Below are 17,548 nucleotides of genomic sequence, written 5' to 3'. Positions count from 1 at the left end.
AGGGACAGACAGACAGGAATGAAGAGAGATAAGCATCAATCATCAGTTTTTTGTTGGGACACCTTAGTTCAGGGGTCCCCAAACTGCGGCCCCCTGAGGCCATTTATCTGTCCCCTCTGCACTTCCGGAAGAGGCACCTCTTTCATTGGTGGTCAGTGAGAGGAGCACTGGATTCCGGAGTACTGTATGTGGCAGCGCCCAAAGCGCAGCGTTGCTCACGTACAGTACTACTTCCAGTGACGCCGGACGCACGCGTCACAGCTCCGAAAACTCGTCATATCACTTGTTACAGCTAGCAGTGACAAATATGAAATCGGACATTGACTATCTCATTAGCCAAAAGCAGGCCCATAGTTCCCATTGAAATACTGTTCAGTTTGTTGATTTAAATTTACTTCTTTATTTTAAATATTGTATTTGTTCCCGTTTTGTTTTTTTACTTTAAAATAAGGTATGTGCCTGACCAGGCTGTGGTGCAGTGGATAGAGCGTCGGACTGGGATTCGGAGGACCCAGGTTTAAGAACCCGAGGTCACCAGCTTCAGTGCAGGCTCATCTGGTTTGAGTAAAGCTCACCAGCTTGGACCCAAGGTTGCTGGCTTGAGCAAGGGGTTACTCAGTCTGCTGTAGCTCCACAGTCAAGGCACATATGAGAGAGCAATCAATGAACAACTAAGGTGCCACAACGAAAATCTGATTGATGCTTCTCATCTCTCTGCGTTCCTGTCTGTCCCTATCTATCCATCTCTCTGACTCTGTAAAAAAAATAAAGTACTCTTTTTTAAAAAAATAAATAGGCCCTGGCCGGTTGGCTCAGTGGTAGAGCGTTGGCCTGGCGTGCAGAAGTCCCAGGTTCGATTCCCGCCAGGGCACACAGGAGAAGCGCCTATCTGCCTCTCCACCCCTCCCCCTCTCCTTCCTCTCTGTCTCTCTCTTCCCCTCCCGCAGCGAAGCTCCATTGGAGCAAAGATGGCCGGGCGCTGGGGATGGCTCCTTGGCCTCTGCCCCAGGCGCTAGAGTGGCTCTGGTCGCAACAGAGCGACGCCCCGGAGGGGCAGAGCATCACCCCCTGGTGGGCAGAGCGTCGCCCCCTGGTGGGCGTGCCGGGTGGATCCCGGTCGGGGGCATGCGGGAGTCTGCCTGTCTCTCCCCGTTTCCAGCTTCAGAAAAAAATAAAATAAAATAAATAAATAAATATATCGCTTCTCGGCTTTTTGGCTAAGATCAAGTGTAAAAAATAAATAAATAAAATAACATATGTGCAGTGTGCATAGGGATTTGTTCATAGTTTTTTTGAGGAACAGTGAACTGGCCCCCTGTGTAAAAAGTTTGGGGACCCCTGCCTTAGTTGTTCATTGATTGCTTTCTCATATGAGCCTTTACCGTGGGCCTCCAGCAGACTGAGTAACCCCTTGCTCGAGCCAGTGAACTTGGGTCCAAGCTGGTGAGCTTTGCCTGCGCTCAAGCTGGCGACCTCAGGGGTCTCAAACCTGGGTCGGGTCCTCCGCATCCCAGTCGGATGGTCTAGCCACTGCGCCACCGTCTGGTCAGGCTGGTTAAGGTTTCTTGAGCTCTTCCTATGTATATGTTAGTGCTTTATCTCATCTGACCCATGAAACCTCATCAGGATTATCAGCCTCATTTTACAGATGAGGAAATTGAAGCACAGATGATAAGTGATTTACCTGAGTGTCCTAGGAGAGATAGTGATTATTCAAGTGCAGGTCCTCCTTAAAGTATCTCTCTCTCTCTCTTTTCCCCCAAGTAAAGCAAGGATTTATTGGCCATGCAGTAATATACTCAGAAAGGACTGAGCAGACAAACAAAAGGGGGCCTTGGAAACATGTTCAGGGCATTATCCTGAGACCTGCTCATTGCTCCTCAGGTTGCAAGTCTCCTGGGGTCTCTTAGAGCTTAAGAGAAAGAGAGAGGCCTGACCAGGCAGTGGCACAGTGGATAGAGCATCGAACTGGGATTCGGAGGATCCAGGTTTGAAACCCTGATGTCGCCAGTTTAAGCGCGAGCTCATCTGGTTTGAGCAAAAGCTTACCAGCTTGGACCGAAGGTCACTGGCTCAAGCATGGGGTTACTCAGTCTGCTGAAGGCCCACGGTCAAGGCACACATGAGAAAGCAATCAATGAACAACTAAGGTGCTGCAACGAAAAACTAATGATTGATGCTTCTCATCTCTCTTTGTTCCTGTCTGTCTGTCCCTATCTATCCCTCTCTCTGACTCTCTCTCTGTCACTGTAAAAAAAAAAAAAATAAGAGAGAGAGAGAGAAAGAGAGGTGAGGAAAATGTGCCTTGGGGGAAGAAAAAGAGGAGGAGGAAGGCAAGGGCACCTCCTGGAAGGGGAAGTACTCTTAAATAGACACATTTTATTTATTCAATTTAGTTTTTTTTCTCTTTGTAAAGCCAGGAGCCAAGGCCAGGGCCACCATCACAGCAGGCCAGCCCATGCAGGTTCGCATTGGATTCGGACAGTCGGCAAAGAAACAGCGGAGCCAAAAACTGGTGGGCCATAGTCTTTAATTCTAGCTTTGCACCCGGCAGGCAAGTAAAAATACACACTGGGCTCCAAAACCCACTCACATTCAGTGCTCACAAAGCTACTGACTTATCCGAGTTCCTAGAATCAAAGGTTTCTAGCTCACCAGACTTATTCACCTCTGTTCCCCATCTCCTTTCCTTATCCCAGATACAAACTCTACACAAACTGGCATCTCACTCAGCACTCCACCATCTTGGCTGCTTCTCCTGGCCTCCTCCACGTGGCCTTTCTCTGCTCTCCTCTGCTCTCATTTCTAATACTAGTCTCAGGAACCAAGAACCCAAGCTCCCACTTCGTCCCCATTTTATAGTGTAGCAATCCAAACTCTTAATCCAATATACAAAACAGGGAAGTCTCTAATACAAAGTCACTTCTCTGAGGCATGATTGGATTGTACCGCCCTACATCAAAAAGGGTAGGAAAGGCTTAATCCCAAAACCAAGCCCCAGGCTACAAGGATTCTCCCTGCCTTTAGCCCACCCCAACACACATTAATATCACCTGGGCAATGGCCTCTTTAACAAAGTGAGCATAATACATTTTATCTGCCCAACACTCTTCAATTTAGTTCTTTAATCATGTTTTAAAATGTAACAAGATACCACTATCACTTTATGTTTATACTCCTAATATAGGTAGATGTTAGATAACATATCTTCTGAATAAGAGCCCAGCCCCTACTCTCTCTGGGCCTCTCTGGTCAACCCAAAAAGTATCCAACACTCAATTACTTCTTACTGTGTTCCTGTCAGAGAAGGTTTTTGCTTTGTTTTGTTTTAAGGGAAGACAGGAAGAGGCTAATAAAAAAGAGAAAAGGAAAAATATCTAATGGTGGAAATTTGGGTATAAGCACCAATTAAGAGGACACATTTGCAAGGAGGGGACTAAAGAAAAGAGCTCTCGACCTGACCTGTGGTGGCGCAGTGGGTAAACCATCGACCTGGAATGCTGAGGTCACCAGTTCGAAACCCCAGGCTTGCCTGGTCCAGGCACATATGGGAGTTGATGCTTCCTGCTCCTCCCCCTCTTCTCTCTCTCTCTCTCTCTCTCTCCTCTCTCTAAAATGAATAAACTAAGAAAAAATAATAATAAATAAAATGGTGTTGCCAATACTAAGTTTAAAAAAAAAAGAAAGAAAAGAGCTCTCAAAGCCAACAATTCCGATCTCACCAGTAAGAGTACAAGCCTCCAAACTTGGTCCCTGAGCTCCCAGCCTGCCTGAGGTCAGGGGCCAGGGATGGCCAGCATTCCAACAGGAGGCTCCAGTCCCAAGATTACCCTATAGTCCTAATCATTCCATATACTCATCCCCAACAAAGGATTCCAAAACCAAAACTGCTAATAACAGAGATTTTTAATGCATAAGGCACAGTTTGAGGCTGGGGATCATTAAGCACAAAGGGCCCAGCAGGCTGAGTAAAAAGCAGCAGGGACTACTTACTCCCCACCACTGGGCACCCTGGAGAGCCCCTGGAGGAAGGGGACATCCAGTCTTTGGCATGGTGCCTAGGGGCAGGAAGTGACTAGCATGATCTCACTACCCCTGTAGGGGCACTGTCACAAGGGGCAGTTCTTTGGTCTGGAATAACAGTCAGTGCAAATGTCCAGGGGTAGGGTTCTGGGGAAGTCAGGGTGGCACAGTGCCCCAGGGCAGTCCCTCATCCTTCAAAAGCAACATGTGGGCTTCTTCTTGTTGGCAGTTAGGTAGAGGTTGTTGTCATCACTGTTGATGCCTGAAGAAAAGTGGGAAATATGTGAAGCAGGGACTGGAGGTTCCTCATGCTTCCTGCCACCCTCATCCAGGTGAGCACTCACGGACAACATCCCCAATGCGCCGGGCCCCCGATTTCTCCAGCTCAGCCAGCACGTTGGCCTCAAAGGTCAATGCCGCCACACGGAAAAAGAATTCCCGGACATTTTCACCTGACACAAGGAACAGACAGGTGCTCAGGGGTAGTTCCAGCCTGGGGTCATTGGGCACAGCTGGAGTTGTAGAAGTAAGAGGCAAAGTAGGCAGGAATGGCAAAGCAGAAACCCTGAGCCCTGGCCAGACAGCTCAGTTGGTTAGAGCATTGTCCTGACACATCAAAGTTGTGAGTTCAATCCCAGGTCAGGATACATACAAGAATCAACCAATGCCCTCCTAGCCAGATAGCCCGGTTAGTGAGAGCATCGTCCTGAAGTGCAGAGGTTGCTGGTTCTATCCCTGGTCAGGGCACATAGAGGAACAGGTCAGTGTTCCCCTTTCTTTCTTTCTCTCCCTCCCCTTTTCCTCTCTTTAAAATCAATAAACTAAACATTAAAAAAAACACAACAGCCTGACCAGGTGGTAGCGCAGTGGATAGAGCATCGGACTGGGATGCGGAAGGACCCAGGTTCGAGACCCCGAGGTCGCCAGCTTGAGTGCGGGCTCATCTGGCATGAGCAAAGAGCTCACCAGCTTGGACCCAAGGTCGCTGGCTCCAGCAGGGGGTTACTTGGTCTGCTGAAGGCCCACGGTCAAGGCACATGTGAGAAAGCAATCAATGAACAACTAAGAAGTCGCAACGCGCAAAGAGAAACTGATGATTGATGCTTCTCATCTCTCTCCATTCCTGTCTGTCTGTCCCTGTCTATCTCTGCCTCTGTAAAAAAAAAAAAAAACAAAACACACAACATTCACCAACCACTTGTGATTTCAAAACAAAAACAAAAACTCTTGTCTGACCAGGCGGTGGCGCAGTGGATAGAGCGTCAGACTGAGATACGGAGGACCCAAGTTCGAGACCCCAAGGTCGCCAGCTTGAGCGCGGGCTCATCTGAATTGAGCAAAGCTCACCAGCTTGGACCCAAGGTCACTGGCTCGAGCAAGGGGTTACTCGGTCTGCTGAAGGCCCACAGTCAAGGCACATATGAGAAAGCAATCAATAAACAACTAAAGTGTCGCAAAGAAAAAAAACAACTGATGATTGATGCTTCTCATCTCTTTCCCTTCCTGTCTGTCTGTCCTTATCTATCCCTCTCTCTAACTCTCTCTCTCTGAAAAAAAACAAAACAAAAAACACTCAGTAAGCTCAGAATTTAAAAAAAAAATAGTTTTTTTTTAAAGAATCAACCAGCCTGACCAGGTGGTGGTGCAGTGGATGGAGTGTCGGCCTAGGACACTGAGGATCCAGGTTTACAACTACAAGGTCACCAGTTTGAGTGAGGGGTTGCCGGCTTAAGTGTGGGATCATAGACATGACCCCATGATCGTTGGCTTGAGCCCAAAGGTCTCTGGTTTGAGCAAGGGGTCACTAGCTTGGCTGTAGCCCCCTGGTCAAGGCACATTTGAGAAAGCAATCAATGAACAACTAAGGTGCCTCAACAAAAAATTGATGCTTCGCCCCCTGGTGGGCAGAGCGTCGCCCCTGGTGGGCGTGCCGGGTGGATCCCGGTCGGGCGCATGCGGGAGTCTGTCTGACTGTCTCTCCCTGTTTCCAGCTTCAGAAAAAAAAAAAAAAAAAAAAAAAAAAAGAATCGATGCTTCTCACCCCTCTCTATTCCTGTCTGTGTTTGTCTGTCTGACTTAAAAAAAAATCTAACAACGAATGCATAAATAAGTGGAATAACAAACTGACGTTTTGTTCTCTCTCTCTATTCCTCTTTAAAATCAATTTAAAATGCAAATTTTAAAAAGTAGCCCTAAAAAAAAAAAGCCCTGAAGCCCCTTACTCACCTGTGAGAGAAGAGACTGCCCAGTACTCAGCCTTCATCTCTTGGGCCACCTTCAGTGCATCTCTCTCCATTAGCACATACTGAGCAGGGGTCTGAAGGAAAGTCAGTCAGATGGGGGAGGGTTCCCCCACCAAGTTGGGAAGTACCCCCGCTGGCACACTCACACTAAGATCCTTCTTGGAACCCACAAGGAAGAGAAGCACGCTGGAAGGGTCGTTCTCCTTGAGTGCGTCAGCTAGCCACTGCCTGCCACAGATGGTGGACAGCAAGAGATGAGTTGGGCAGGCTCCTCCGCTGACACTCATATGCCCAATTATCCTCCCTCTGCTCTTAGATGCATTCTTTCTTTCCATACCATGCCCCTGACCACCCCTCTTTTCTGAACTCTCTCCTTCCAAAGCCCTAATATATTTCAGCATCTCTACATACTTGGTATGTTCCAGGGAGGCCACATCATTCAGGTTGAAGACAATGATAATGGCTGGGAGAATGACAGAAATAGTCCCAGGTGGATGGGGAGACACTACTGGCTTATTTCCACAATCCCCCCAGCCCTAGATTAGAAGCCAGGTATAACCACCTATCCCACATCACCCAGCCCCTTACCTTGAGCTCCTCGGTAGTAGGTTGATGCAATGCATTTGAATCTTTCCTGTCCAGCAGTATCCCAGCTGGGAGAAGGAGGGGTGATACAGAGGTATGGGAATGGGGGGGGTAGGTGGGGTGTCAGTGCTTGAGGAAGAAATGTCTGAACGAGGTAGAGGAAGCACTTACAGCTGCAGACTGAAGGGAACGCCCAACACCTCAAATCGTTCCATCTCAAAGTCCACTCCAATGGTGGCCTTGTAATTCTTATCAAAGGTGTCTTTGCAGAACCTGAGGGGGCACCAGATATTCTGGCCCTGAGCCCAGCCCATCTGCCTACGCCTGGCCCTACCCTGCCCAGCTCAACCCGGCTCAGCTCCAGCACCCTCTTACCTATTAATGAGACAAGTCTTTCCCACCGACAGGTCCCCCACCACAATGACCTTGGAGATCTTAAATCTGCTGGACACAAGAGGAGGGAGGAGGAATGGGTACTAGTTCTTTCATTCTAGGAAGTCCCAAGGCTCCCTAGTAGGTCTACACAGTTAGCTCTACCCAGGCTGCAGCTGACATAGGCACCAGGCCTTCTAGGCAGCTTTCCTGGACAGATGTGTGTGCTTGCTGGCAAGTAGTGTTTTGTGCTTCAGTATCAGAAAGACAGATATGGATTTGAATCCCAGCTCTCACACTTACTAGCTGTGTGACTTAGGACAAGTTACTTAGTCTCTCTGTCTCAGTTTCAACATTTAAGTGAAGGTCTGGCCTGACTTGTGGTGGTGCAGTGGGTAAAGCATCGACCTGGAACGCTGAGGTCTCCAGGGTTTGTTTGTTTTTTTACAGAGATAGAGAGAGAGTCAGAGAGAGGGATAGACAGGGACAGACAGACAGGAATGGAGAGATGAGAAGCATCACTCATTAGTTTTTCCTTGCGCATTGCAACGCCTTAATTGTTCATTGATTGCCTTCTCATACGTGCCTTGACCACGGGCCTTCAGCAGACCGAGTAACCCCTTGCTTGAGCTAGCGACCTTGGGCTCAAGCTGGTGAGCTTTTGCTCAAACCAGATGAGCCCTGTGCTCAAGCTGGCGACCTCGGGGTCTCGAACCTGGGTCTTCCGCATCCCAGTCCGACACTCCATCCACTGCACCACCGCCCAGTCAGGCAGGTCTCTGGTTTTAAATCCTAGGCTTGCCTGGTCAAGGTACATATGGGAGTTGATGCTTCCTGCTCCTCTCCGCCCTTCTCTCTCTCTCTCTTCTCCCACTAAAGTGAATAAAATCTTTAAAAAAAACATTTAAGTGGAGACTTATAATATATCTTATTGGGGTGTGGCAAGGTTAAAATGAGATAATGGTCTATATTCTTTTTTATTTATTTTTTTCTTTTTTCTGAAGTTGGAAACGGGGAGGCAATCAGACAGATTCCCGCATGCGCCCGACCGGAATCCACCCGGCATGTCCACAAGGGGGCGATGCTCTGCCCATTTGGGGCGCTGCTCTGTTGCAACCAAAGCCATTCTAGCACCTGAGGCAGAGGCCATGGAGCCATCCTCAGCGCCCGGGCCAACTTTGCTCCAATGGAGCCTTGGCTGCGAGAGGGGAAGAGAGAGACAGAGAGGCAGGGGTGGAGGGGGAGGGGTGGAGAAGCAGAGGGGCGCTTCTCCTGTGTGCCCTGGCCGGGAATAGAACCCAGGACTCCTGCACGCCAGGCCGACGCTCTACCACTGAGCCAACTGGCCAGGGCCTATGTTCTATATTCTGAAACATACTTTCCCCACATACCACACACATACATTTTAACATCTCTGAAATCAGGGTACATCTTAAAAGTGATGGTGTTTTGCGTTTAATAAAAGACAGTAACAGTATCCAGCACACTGCCTGGCATACAGTAAATACTATGTTAATGGTGGCAACTGTTATACTATTTCCTTTTTTACCTACAAATTGACTTTAAAATGCAGGCACAGCTCAGGGCCTGGGCCCCGGGGCTCTAATAGATCCTTTGTGGGAAGCTGAACTGGGACCATCCCCTTCTGTGTGTCTGAAATTGAACTGCCACATTTCAAGCCAACCCCATCTCATTGGACTTACTATAACCTTGCTGGAAATAAAGAGGTCGATAAGAGGCATAAAAAGGAGGAATAGCCTGACCAGGTGGTGGTGCAGTGGATAGAGCGTGGGACTGGGATGTGGAGGACCCAAGTTCGAGACCCCGAGGTCGCCAGCTTGAGCATGGGCTCATCTGGTTTGAGCAAGGCTCACCAGCTTGAACCCAAGGTCACTGGTTCAAGCAAGGGGTCACTTGGTCTGCTGTAGCCCCCCAGTCAAGGCACATATGAGAAAGCAATGAACAACTAAGGAACCGCAACGAAGAACTGATGTTTCTCATCTCTTTCCCTTCCAGTCTGTCTGTCCCTATCTGTCCCTCTCTCTGACTCTCCCTGTCTCTGCCACAAAAAAAAGGGGCGGGGGAATAACCATACAGTTGGCAGAGGGTGCAATGGAGCCCCAAACTGGTGAACATTACCATTGCTTTGACTACCGTTTCCTGGGGCTTCCTTTCTTTGTTTTGGGTGTCTGAGACTCACCCCACGGTGCCAGTCCGATGCTCCTGGCAGGCGCAGGTGACCCGGGGAAGGAAGTCTTTGTGAGTGTGCAAAGCAGCCTCCTTCCTTAGGTACTGACAGGGATGAAGGAAAATGAGACTCACCCAGTCTTGGCCCTTGTCCCGCAGCCAAGCAGCCTGGGGCTAAGGGTGGGGAGGGGACCACCCAGAAGCAGCAGGCCTAGCTGGGCCCAAGCCTCTAACTGGTCTGGTGCCGCCTCCTCCCCGCCCATACACCCCCGCAGCCAGAAGCCCGACGTTGCCCGGTCGCCTACCTGGGGAAGCTCCGCCAGGACGCGGTCCCTCCGCACCGGCGCGAGAATGTTCATCTTGCCTGCAGCCTTGTGGGGCGCCCTGAGAAGGCGCGGAGGCCTGGTGCGCCCCAGCGACTCGGGCCCGTGTAAATCCGACAGTCACCCGCGACTGAGGAGTCCCGACTATAACTCGGGGCCACGGAGAGCCTACGAGAGCCCGCGGCCTCGGGGACGCTACGACCACTGCGGGCCACGGGGATGAGACAATCACCTGGGGATGCGGTGAATCTACAATCACGCTGGCCTGGGGCGTCCCGAAGATGATTCGGGGGCGAGGAGACCCCTCTGCTGTCAAATGGGGGCGGGGAGACCTGTCCCGGGGGTCTCGGTCCCGCGCAGACTCTACAATAACTCACGGCCGGACAGTTCCTACAATAACTCGAGGCCGCGGAGACCCGACGACAAATCGCGCTTGCAGCGGCCCCACCATAACAGAGGGTCGGGGGTCGCGTGGCCCAGTCCACTGTAGGGCCCAGCGTCCCACTCGACTCTCCCTTCTCCAGCTCTGTAACATGATCCCCGGAAATTCCAGGAGAAGGGCCGCCCCCTGCCCCTCTCCCGGCAGCTCCCCGTCTTGCAGCCCGCCCCGGATTCCCCATCCTTTTCTTCCCCCTACACTGCTCTAGTTTAGGCTTCCCTACCCGACACCTCAACCGGGACCAAGACCGCTCCACCCAGGCTGGAACCTGCCCAGATCGGGCTTCTCCCGGTCGCCCTGCTCAGCACCTCTGTGCTGGGCTGCGCCTCCACGGGGACCCTTACCCAGCCGAATTGGTGATGGGGAATGGCTGATTGCTGAGCAGCATCTGGCTGTGCCAGGACCTGCGGGGAGGGATAAGGGGGAGAGAAGGGGCCCAAAGAGAGGCGGTGCTTCCCTCCTCAACTTCAGGCCCAGGACATGACTCATAAGAGTCTGTCCCCGCTCGCCCTTCTGCCTTGGGAGGGGGTGGGGGTGGGGGAGGAAGCGTAGAGGGGGTGCCAGAGGCGAAGCTGAATGCCCACTATGGAGAGTTTGTCCGAGTCTGATGTCTTTTCCTCGAAGGCTAATGTGTAGATTGAGGGATAAAGAGGCTGAAGACCAAGCCGCCTCCCTCGATGGAGAATAAAGGAGGGTTATATGGACCGAGAACTCCGCCCTTTGGGGAGGTCACTGCTCCGGAACAGGGAGACTACCCTCCGATATGGGCGTTCTTCGCTCTGACCCTTTTGGAATCTTCCCAAGGACAACTTTTCCATTTTGCAGTTCTGCAGAATAGAATTGGGGTAGCACACAACAAATCTAATCGTCAAAGGGGAAATCAGGTTCCAAGAGACGAGTGGGAAGTCAGAAAGGGAGTGAGTGGTGAAGGCAGTATAAACACTGACCCTCAGACAAGCAAACTACAGCCTTACTAAACTTTGCTCTGTGTCTGGAAAAGAATTTGAAGATGCAAAGATGACTCGGGCAGGGAAGGGAAGAGTCCTCAAAGGGAAGGGACTGTGAATGGAATTATTCACAAGAAGAACTAGAGAATAATGGAGGTTTTCGGAATATAGGTAGAGTTTCTTTAGGAGCATTGCCGGGAAAACGCACGAAATCTGACTGTCATTGGTAAAGAGGGGAGATGTGGCCACCTTCTAACTCCTGTGGTACTTTCCTCCTCTCCTCTGCCTGACTCGATTTTTTTCTGCCAGCAAATCACCGTTATTGATAAGCCACGTCTCCTCTGGGGACCTTAATTTCCACAAATGTTTGAGGGAGTTGGGCCTGACAAATTCTGCTCTAACGTTCAAGAACTTTGCTTCACTCTCCCTGAGTCAATCTAATTATATCCATTACAGTTTGCAGTTACTGTCTCCTGGAAACTGCAATCTTCCCTGACGTTGCTCAAAATGAGAAGCGCTCAGGAACTAGACCCGAGTGGTAGCAGGATACACCATCCATCCGCCACAGCAGATAAACATGTTTCCAAAAACTACAACCCCCAAGAAGCTTCAGGGTATCAGGAGGGGCGGGGTGGCGCATGCTTAGTCCCTCTCCCGAGGAAATTAAACCTTACTACTATTCCCGGCGGGCGCCACGCTACAGATCACCCAGTCCGCTTTAAGTAAAAAGCATCGCGAGGCTTTGGTGAGATTTGGCTCTATAAGCCCGTGGGAACGGGCCTTGGAAACCCTCTTCACGAAGATGGCGCCGAAAGCTAAGAAGGAAGGTGTGTGCTTGGGCTGGTGAGGGGAACACAGTTGGCTAGCCTGGGATCCTCGCAGAATGAATTAATTGAAAGGATAGTGGCTGGGCTAAGACTTGGGGTGTCAGCCCTGGAGCTGCTTCTACCGTTTCAGCGACGCTGGGCCCAGACGCGTGCTGGGCTCCAGTGTAAAGGGGCTGGGGAAGGAAACCTATAGTCGATACTGGGGAACCGCACGCATCCACAGGCCGCAGTTCCGTATCTCCAGACAGGTTAAAAAAAAAACCAAACCCAGTACCCTCTATTTCCTTTTTTTTGTTTGTTTTACTCCCCATCATAGACGGCTATAAACCCTCTCAGGGTGGCTGCGATAGTATATACAGAACTACTAGCACGCGTCCTAGCAAATATCAAGCGCTCTATCGTTGCTAGGTTTTTCTATGTCGTACCCAAGTTTGCCACAGTATCGTGCACATGATGGAAAGATTTTAACCTGAGACTTGTGATGTCTTCAAAGGAACCACTGATGCACATGTGGCCTGGGGCGCCCACTACCGGTCTCTAGGCCGGAAGTAATGGATTTCTGAATCCCGCACCCTCATTTTCTTTTCTTCTCAGCCCCAGCCCCTCCTAAAGCTGAAGCCAAAGCAAAGGCTTTGAAGGCAAAGAAAGCAGTACTGAAAGGAGTCCAAAGCCACAAAAAAAAGAAGATCCGCACCTCACCCACCTTCCGACGGCCGAAGACACTGCGGCTCCGAAGGCAGCCTAAATACCCTCGGAAGAGTGCCCCCAGGAGAAACAAGTCAGTACGAGAAAGTTTATTTAGAAGGTTACAGAGATAGAAGTGAGCCAGCGGGGCTGTGTAGGCTCAGGAAACAGTTACAGAAGATGGGCCCTTGGAGCTTAGGGGGAAGGGAAAGGCGAGGGCATGCTACCGAGAGGGAGAGCTGATCCTACTTTTGAAAAGACGTTTGATTATCCTCCACTGGGAATTTTGAAATTTACCAAACTTAGAACATCGCTTCTCAAAATCATGTACTTAATGTGTTTCTCTAACGGGTGAGTCTTAAGAAGAGACATTTTTTACACTTAGACTATTGGCAGGAATTGTTTAAAACGACCCCATAGGTAGTGCAAAAGTTAGTTGTTAATTATCGCTTTGTATTAGGTTTTTGTTTTTTTTTTGAAGTTTTAAAAATATTTTATTTATTGATTTTTAGAGAGGGGGGAGGAGCAGGAAGTATCAACTCCCCTACGTGCCTTGACCAGGCAAGCCCAAGGTTTTGAACCGGCAACCTCAGTGTTCCAGGTATACGCTTTATTCACTGCGCCACCACAGGTCAGGCCTATGTTAGGGTTTTTTGTTTTTTTTTAATGTTAGGGTTTTAAAGTCCACTTTCTGGGAGGTAGGAAGTAGGATTTAGATGTTGTTTGGGAGCTCCAGGTTTAGTTCATTCTTCATAGCACCTATTGCTGTAGGGCGTAGTCCTTGAGCGTGATGGTGTGGAATGAGCCTAGATTGATAAAAAAGATTAGTTCACCTGTACTGGATAGTGAAGGCCTGCAACAGTGTATGGAAACTTCTTTTCATTAACTCTCAAATTTTTACACTCAGGTAATGGTTAGGGGGTATTGGGCAAAAGGTTAGGACACTTGAGTGTTTTGGTGACATGCTGCTGTTAATAGCTCACATTAGGGACCACAGATTAGAGCCATAGTGGTAGAAACAAATGGGTTTCTGTTCCTCCCATTGCTTCCTAAGAAAAAGGCAGGAGAGCCTGACCTGTGGTGGCGCAGTGGATAAAGCGTCAACCTGGAAATACTGAGGTTGCCGGTTCAAAACCCTGGGCTTGCCTGGTCAAGGCACATATGGGAGTTGATGCTTCCTGCCCCCCCCCTTCTCTATAATAAATAAATAAAATCTTAAAAAAGAGATTAAAAAAAAAGAAAGAAAGAAAAAGGCAGGAGAGTGGGTGTGTTCATCTGTGTAGGAAAGCACTCGACAGACTTCTCACCCCCATTTGGACCTAGCATTTAGTGTAATGACATTAGAGGTTGAGACCTGACCTAGCTTCAAAATAGAAAGGGTAGTGTCTGAACAGTCTTGCTTCTCTGAATTTAAGGGGGGAAACTATGTTGTAGGTGTGTTGAACCCACTGTAATCTTAATCTGAGCAGTAAATAAAAAGTTACTCTCAAGAAATAATGGATCTAAGTCAGTCTTCAACAACTGGAGTGGGTAGACAGGGCCTGTCCAGCCTCATAGTGAAGCACCAACGTTCTTTGGAATTAATTCTAGCCTGGGTTTCAAGATGCTATAGTCGAGCTATGTGTTCTTTGGTCTTAACTTCTGAAGGCTCAAATTTTATTCAGAAATTTGCCCTTCAGAACTGTTGAGGTTAAAGAATGAAGGGGGCCTTGACCTGTGGTGGTGCAGTGGATAAAGTGTCAACTTGGAACACTGAGGTCACCGGTTGCAACCCTGGGCTGGCATGGTCAAGGCACATATGGGAATTGATGCTTCCTGCTCCCCCCCCCCCTTTCACCCTCTCTCTCTTAATATAAAGTCTGAAAAAAAATTTTTTTAAATAATTGAGTGGTTTGGGGTTCAAAAGATGATTCTCTAACCAGTTAAAGGTAAAAGCCCTTCAAGTGAAAGAAACTACACATGGTTCTGCTCCCAGGCTGAGGCTCCAGGTCCCTAGGTTTGGGAGTGCAGGTGATGACACTGGCGACCAAAGCCTGACAAATGATTGCTACTCATCGTCTAATGCACCTGGGCTCCAAAGGTGCATCCTTTGTTCTACTGGGCTCAGGCCAGGTGACCCCATTTTACTTCCCCCAGGCTTGACCACTATGCCATCATCAAGTTCCCCCTGACGACTGAATCAGCCATGAAGAAGATAGAAGACAACAATACACTTGTGTTCATTGTGGATGTCAAGGCCAACAAACACCAGATCAAACAGGCTGTGAAGAAGCTCTATGACATTGACGTGGCCAAGGTCAACACCCTGATCAGGTGAGTGGGGTTCCATAGGCTGGGGCCTCAGTCAGAAACCGGGAAACCTGAATGGAATGAAAGTCTTTGAAATTCCTTGATGGTTGCTTTTGGGGTCAAAAGTAAGTTTCAGAGTGTGTAAGCCTTGAGAAATGAGCAGTCCCTGCTGTAACTAATGGTCCTGTGTATGGAGTATGGACTTTTGAGGAATCTACAGCTGTCCTGCCTCTAGGACTTTTTTTTTTCCATTTTATTTATTTATTTATTTATTTTATTTATTTATTTTTTTGTATTTTTCTGAAGCTGGAAACGGGGAGAGACAGTCAGACAGACTCCCGCATGCGCCCGACCGGGATCCACCTGGCACGCCCACCAGGGGGCAATGCTCTGCCCCTCCCGGGCATCGCTCTGTTGCAACCAGAGCCATTCTAGCACCTGAGGCAGAGGCCAGGGAGCCATCCCCAGCGCCTGGGCCTTCTTTGCTCCAATGGAGCCTCGGCTGCGGGAGGGGAAGAGAGAGAGAGGAAGGAGAGGGGGAGGGGTGGAGAAGCAAATGGGCGCTTCTCCTATGTGCCCTGGCCGGGAATCAAACTCGGGTCCCCTGCACGCCAGGCCGACGCTCTACCTCTGAGCCAACCGGCCAGGGCCTTTTTTTTTTCATTTTAGAAAGGAGAGAGAGACAGAAGGAGGGAGGAGCAGGAAGCATCAACTCCCCTATGTGCCTTGACCAGGCAAGCCCAGGGTTTTGAACTGGCGACCTCAGTATTTCCAGGTCGACACTTTATCCACAGCACCACCACAGGTCTGGCTCTAGAACTTGACTTTTTTTTTTTTTTTTTTTTGTATACAGGGAGGCAGTCAGACAGACTCCCACATGCTCCCAACAGGGATCCACCCGGCACACCCACCAGGGGGCGATGCTCTGCCCATCTGGGGCGTCGCTCTGTTGCAACCAGAGCCATTCTAGCACCTGAGGCAGAGGCCACAGAGCCATTCTCAGTGGCCCGGGCCATCTTTGCTCCAATGGAGCCTTGGCTGCGGGAGGGGAAGAGAGAGACAGAGAGGAAGGAGAGGGGGAGGGGTGGAGAAGCAGATGGGCGCTTCTCCTGTGTACCCTGTCCGGGAATCGAACCCGGGACTCCTGCACACCAGGCCGACGCTCTACCACTGAGCCAACTGGCCAGGGCCATCTAGGACTTTTTTTACAGGGACAGAGAGGGACAGACAGGAACGGGTAGAGAGATGAGAAGCATCAATCATCAGTTTTTCATTGTGACACTTTAGTTCAGGGGTTGGGAACCTATGACTTGACAAATCTTTAATAATAAAAAAAAAATCTTAAAAATATAAAACATTCTCATGTATTACAATCCATTCATTTCCTACTGCTCGTGTTCATGGTTGTGGGTGGCTAGAGCCAATCACAGCTGTCCTCTGGGACAACACCAAATTTTTATTAGATAATGTGTAATGTACACGGGTCGTTGTATGGCTCTCATGGAATAACATTTTAAAATATGTGGCGTTCATGGCTCTCTCGGCCAAAAACGTTCCTGACCCCTGCCTTAGTTGTTCATTGATTGCTTTCTCATATGTGCCTTGACCGTGGGCCTTCAGCAGACCGAGTAACCCGTTGCTCGAGCCAGCAACCTAGGGTCCAAGCTGGTGAGCTTTTTGCTCAAGTTGGCAACCTCAGGGTCTCAAACCTGGGTCCTCGGCCTGACCTGTGATGGCGCAGTGGATAAAGCCTCGATCTGGAAATGCTGAGGTCGCCGGTTTGAAACCCTGGGCTTGCCTGGTCAAGGCACATATGGGAGTTGATGCTTTCAGCTCCTCCCCCCTTTCTCTCTGTCTTTCCTCTCTCTCCCTCTGTCTCTCCCTCTCCTCTCTAAAAAAACCCCAAAAACCTGGGTCCTCTGCATCCCAGTCTGATGCTCTATCCATTGCGCTACAGCCTGGTCAAGCTCTAGGACTTGATTTATGGAATTAGCGTGCATTTTCTTGATTCCTACTTTAAACATAAGCAGAAAGTAAAACTTTATCAGGTTACTTGGATTTAAATGTCCTGTGGTGTTTCCCATAAAAGAGAATTGGCTTTGTTTCTAGCCTAATGGCTGCCCTAGCTTCCTCTGCAGATGACGAGAAAAATCACTAATTGGGAAAGACTGATATGAGCAAAGGAACCCTTGATGCCCCATAAGACTGGGGGGAGCGTATGGGGACAGGGAGGGTAGCAGGGACTAAGGCTGCCTTTTCCACCTCAGGCCTGATGGAGAGAAGAAGGCATATGTTCGACTGGCTCCTGACTACGATGCTTTGGATGTTGCCAACAAAGTAAGTTTGCTTGGCCAAGAAACTCCTTAATACACACCTCCTGGGTGCAAATGATGTGACTGTTAGCGACCAAAGCCTGACTTTTGCTGATTAGTCTTAACTGACTGACTGCACCCATTCCCTTAGGCCCTACCCTGTGTCCATATTTTGCTTTTTAACTATGACATTCTAGTTTAATCTTGATACTGATTCAACTTCCAGTAACAAGGCTACCTTTTGTTTTTCAGATTGGGATCATCTAAGCTGAGTCCAGCTGGCTAATTCTAAATATAAAGATTTTACACTATGTTTC

General features: G+C 49.3%; 2 protein-coding genes and 3 non-coding genes across 8 annotated transcripts; 4 read left to right on the top strand and 1 right to left on the bottom strand.

Annotated features, from left to right (window-relative positions):
* Window positions 1-3,888: 3,888 nt before the first annotated feature.
* Window positions 3,889-10,750, bottom strand: RAB34 (RAB34, member RAS oncogene family). Of its 4 annotated transcripts, none has more exons than XM_066263211.1 (11): window positions 10,517-10,750; window positions 9,716-9,965; window positions 9,424-9,515; window positions 7,227-7,295; window positions 7,023-7,124; window positions 6,855-6,919; window positions 6,678-6,729; window positions 6,413-6,494; window positions 6,250-6,340; window positions 4,368-4,475; window positions 3,889-4,285 (listed from the first exon to the last, which is right to left on the bottom strand). In XM_066263211.1, the coding sequence occupies exons 2-11, from the start codon at window positions 9,767-9,769 to the stop codon at window positions 4,218-4,220; spliced, it is 783 nt and encodes a 260-aa protein (XP_066119308.1). In that variant the 5' UTR covers window positions 9,770-9,965; window positions 10,517-10,750; the 3' UTR covers window positions 3,889-4,217. The 4 variants fall into 4 exon arrangements, with proteins under 4 accessions (XP_066119308.1, XP_066119309.1, XP_066119307.1 ...); XM_066263212.1 differs by having other exon boundaries at window positions 9,716-9,937; XM_066263210.1 differs by lacking the exon at window positions 10,517-10,750 and having other exon boundaries at window positions 9,716-10,495.
* A 1,061-nt stretch (window positions 10,751-11,811) lies between these two features.
* RPL23A (ribosomal protein L23a) lies at window positions 11,812-17,543 on the top strand. Its single transcript, XM_066263208.1, has 5 exons — window positions 11,812-11,946; window positions 12,541-12,724; window positions 14,767-14,943; window positions 17,187-17,256; window positions 17,484-17,543. Exons 1-5 carry the CDS (start codon window positions 11,922-11,924, stop codon window positions 17,496-17,498), a joined length of 471 nt encoding a protein of 156 aa, XP_066119305.1. The 5' UTR covers window positions 11,812-11,921; the 3' UTR covers window positions 17,499-17,543.
* On the top strand, window positions 12,391-12,454 carry LOC136327421 (small nucleolar RNA SNORD42). The gene has a single exon (XR_010729641.1). It is a non-coding gene; the product is annotated as a small nucleolar RNA SNORD42 (small nucleolar RNA).
* On the top strand, window positions 14,634-14,698 carry LOC136327445 (small nucleolar RNA Z17). Its single transcript, XR_010729659.1, has one exon. It is a non-coding gene; the product is annotated as a small nucleolar RNA Z17 (small nucleolar RNA).
* On the top strand, window positions 17,300-17,371 carry LOC136327444 (small nucleolar RNA Z17). Its single transcript, XR_010729658.1, has one exon. It is a non-coding gene; the product is annotated as a small nucleolar RNA Z17 (small nucleolar RNA).
* Window positions 17,544-17,548: the final 5 nt, after the last annotated feature.

Source organism: Saccopteryx bilineata, chromosome 2 (genome assembly GCF_036850765.1).
Source record: "Saccopteryx bilineata isolate mSacBil1 chromosome 2, mSacBil1_pri_phased_curated, whole genome shotgun sequence".
NCBI classification, from domain to species: Eukaryota; Metazoa; Chordata; class Mammalia; order Chiroptera; family Emballonuridae; genus Saccopteryx; species Saccopteryx bilineata.
Note: the sequence above shows the minus strand (reverse complement) of the source record. Positions and strands in the feature narration are given on the sequence as shown.